Consider the following 2,748-nt stretch of genomic DNA (forward strand, 5'->3'; position numbering starts at 1 on the left):
TAGTGGCTACAAGGGCCCTTCAACAGTAGAAATATTTTCCAATACCTTTTGACTTAGAAGGGAAAGTTCTGAATAAGTTACTTGAGATGGACCCAATACAATTATGAACTGTATATCGAATCAAAATTCCATGTTTCGGACAGTGTGAGACGGAAAACTTTTGACTCGCTAAGGATTTCGTTTACTCGCACACCCATTACTCACAATTATCTCTATCATTGTTATCTGAATTCTGATCTTTCACCAACAATTCCCCTTAGTATATGTGATTAGTTTATGCCCTTTACACCAGAGTTGTTTGTTAAATGGGTAAACCTAGCTTTTGCCAAACAATTGCTATATTTTTTATGGTCTGTGCAATGAGTAGTCTGTCTATCTCTGTTTCGATCGTCCATTCGGCAGACCTGAATTTCAGCTTTCCTGAATTCACCAGATGCAATACAAGCGACATTCTCTGTGTTTTAGACGCCACAATATCAGAGCATGAAATCCATCTTACAAATAGTTCAAGTGCTTCCTACAAATTGACCGACAGGACAGCAGGCAGAGTTGTTTACAACCAGACCATTCAGATGTCTTCTCTTGCCAGTTTTACAACGCAGATGCAGTTTGTTATGAATTATTATGGAGGCCATGGAATCGCTTTCTTAATGACATCAAAAGAAATCGCGATTCAGCGGACAAGTTGCTCCCACGCTGGTCTTCCAGGAAATGGATCAGATCTCTCAGCTGACGCATTCGCTGTTGAATTTAGTAGTGAATCATCCCATGTCCACACAAAAGTTGGTAATGCTCGCCCTATAGATTACAATACTACCGAGTTAAACGAAATTTTAAATGATGGTACTTTGTGGAATGCACGTATAGATTATGACGGTATAAGAAAATACCTGCAAATATTCTTGTCCAATGCCTCCAATAGCTCAATGTCCCAAACAGATCCGGTTCTAGCGCATCCTTTTGATTGCTCAAAGTATCTTCCTGATAACCTTGTAGTAGGGATTTCTGCTTCTGCTCATGACTCCTTTGAGACGCACACAATCCTTTCATGGAGCTTCAATACCAAGGCAAAATCGAAGAAATCTTCCATGAAAATAATAATTGTGACGACTGTAGTGACTTCTTTTTGTTTAGTAGTAGTAATAGTTATGTGCAGCTTATTTTCCATTGCCAAAAAGAAGAGGAGATTGGGAAGTAGAAGAGAACAAACATGTGAAGATAATGAAATAGAGATTGGCATGCTTGTAGACAAGGGTCCATGTAGATATAAGCTGGAGGATCTCAAGGCCGCAACCAACAATTTCAGTGAAAGTGTAAAGCTTGGAGAAGGAGGATTTGGAGATGTGTACAAAGCAGTTTTAGAAGAAACAAATGAAGTGGTAGCTGTAAAGCGAATCTCACAAAGGTCGAGACAAGGAATGAAAGAGTTCATCTCAGAAATAAGTATTGTCAGTCGAGTAAGACATCGAAATCTCGTTCAACTTTTGGGATGGTGCCACGAGAAAGGAGAATTGCTTTTGGTATATGAATACATGTCCAATGGAAGCCTTGACAAATATCTTTTTGTAGATTCTCATCCACTGCAGTGGAGTTACAGGTATCGAATAGCTCTGGAAATAGCTTATGGACTATTGTATCTCCATGAAGGATGGGACCAATGTATTGTACACAGAGATGTAAAATCCAGCAATGTTATGCTTGATTGCAACTTCAATGCAAAGCTTGGGGATTTTGGTTTGGCACGCATGTTTGAGCACAATCGTCTATCTCAGACCACAATAGCGGCTGGAACCTTGGGTTACCTCGCTCCTGAGTGTGTAATGACTGGAAGAACAAGTCCTGAATCAGATGTTTATAGCTTTGGAGCCGTGGCCTTGGAAATCGCTACAGGAAGGAAAGCGTTAGATGTGAGTTTGCTAGAGCATAATATGAGACTTGTGGAGTGGGTATGGGATCTTTATGGGCAAGGAAAAGTTTTGGAAGCCGCAGACGGGAGGTTTGATGGAGAGTTTGAGAAGACAGAAATGGAACAATTGATGGGGATAGGGCTGTGGTGCTCTCATCCAGATCCAGCTGAAAGGCCCAAAATAACTCAAGTGGTGAAGTTGCTGAAGCTGGAAGATCAAGTGCCTCAGCTCCCTCCAGCATTACCTGTACCAACATATGCTGTGGTTCAAGGAGCCAAGCTCCCAGTGGCTTCTTCACTTACAACTGGTCTTTCTCAGGCATTCCCATATTTTGCTTCAACCCCTTCTCATTCGATGGAATCTTCAACCTCTGTATCAGCGGGCGCTCCAGGTACTACGTCTCAAGTCTCCTCCTCTTCATATTCAAGTGCGCTTCCCATGGAATAGCTCTCTATCACTCCCGAACTTGCTCACTGATTTACTTTGGATATGAAGACTGTATGATATTTTATCTCCACCCAATTTGCTCAATCATTTAATTTGGATTTGAAATCTTTGTTTTTAATTAAAATATGCTATTGCCATTAACTATAAGACCAAGTGTATAGAAGAGTAAAAACATTTGGTCAATGGGTTTAGTTTCTTCATATGTATAGTTTCTCCTACATACTCATCTTTGCAGGGCATATCTAAACAAAAGCAAATATAGTTTGAAAAACCTCATTGAAATCTAACTTATACAGGCCAGCAATTGGCACGTGGATAGACCTTTTCGATTATAATTCCCACTGTTGTAATTTATTTGTCCAAGTTAATGCCATGAGTGTTTGATACTTCTTTG

General features: G+C 40.2%; 1 protein-coding gene across 1 annotated transcript; it reads left to right on the forward strand.

Moving 5' to 3' along the window:
* Positions 1 to 359: 359 nt before the first annotated feature.
* On the forward strand, positions 360 to 2,354 carry LOC131042949 (L-type lectin-domain containing receptor kinase IX.1). The gene has a single exon (XM_057976292.2). It carries the CDS (start codon positions 360 to 362, stop codon positions 2,352 to 2,354), a length of 1,995 nt encoding a protein of 664 aa, XP_057832275.2.
* The last annotated feature ends 394 nt before the right edge of the window (positions 2,355 to 2,748 follow it).

Source organism: Cryptomeria japonica, chromosome 5 (assembly GCF_030272615.1).
Source record: "Cryptomeria japonica chromosome 5, Sugi_1.0, whole genome shotgun sequence".
Classification (NCBI taxonomy): Eukaryota; Viridiplantae; Streptophyta; class Pinopsida; order Cupressales; family Cupressaceae; genus Cryptomeria; species Cryptomeria japonica.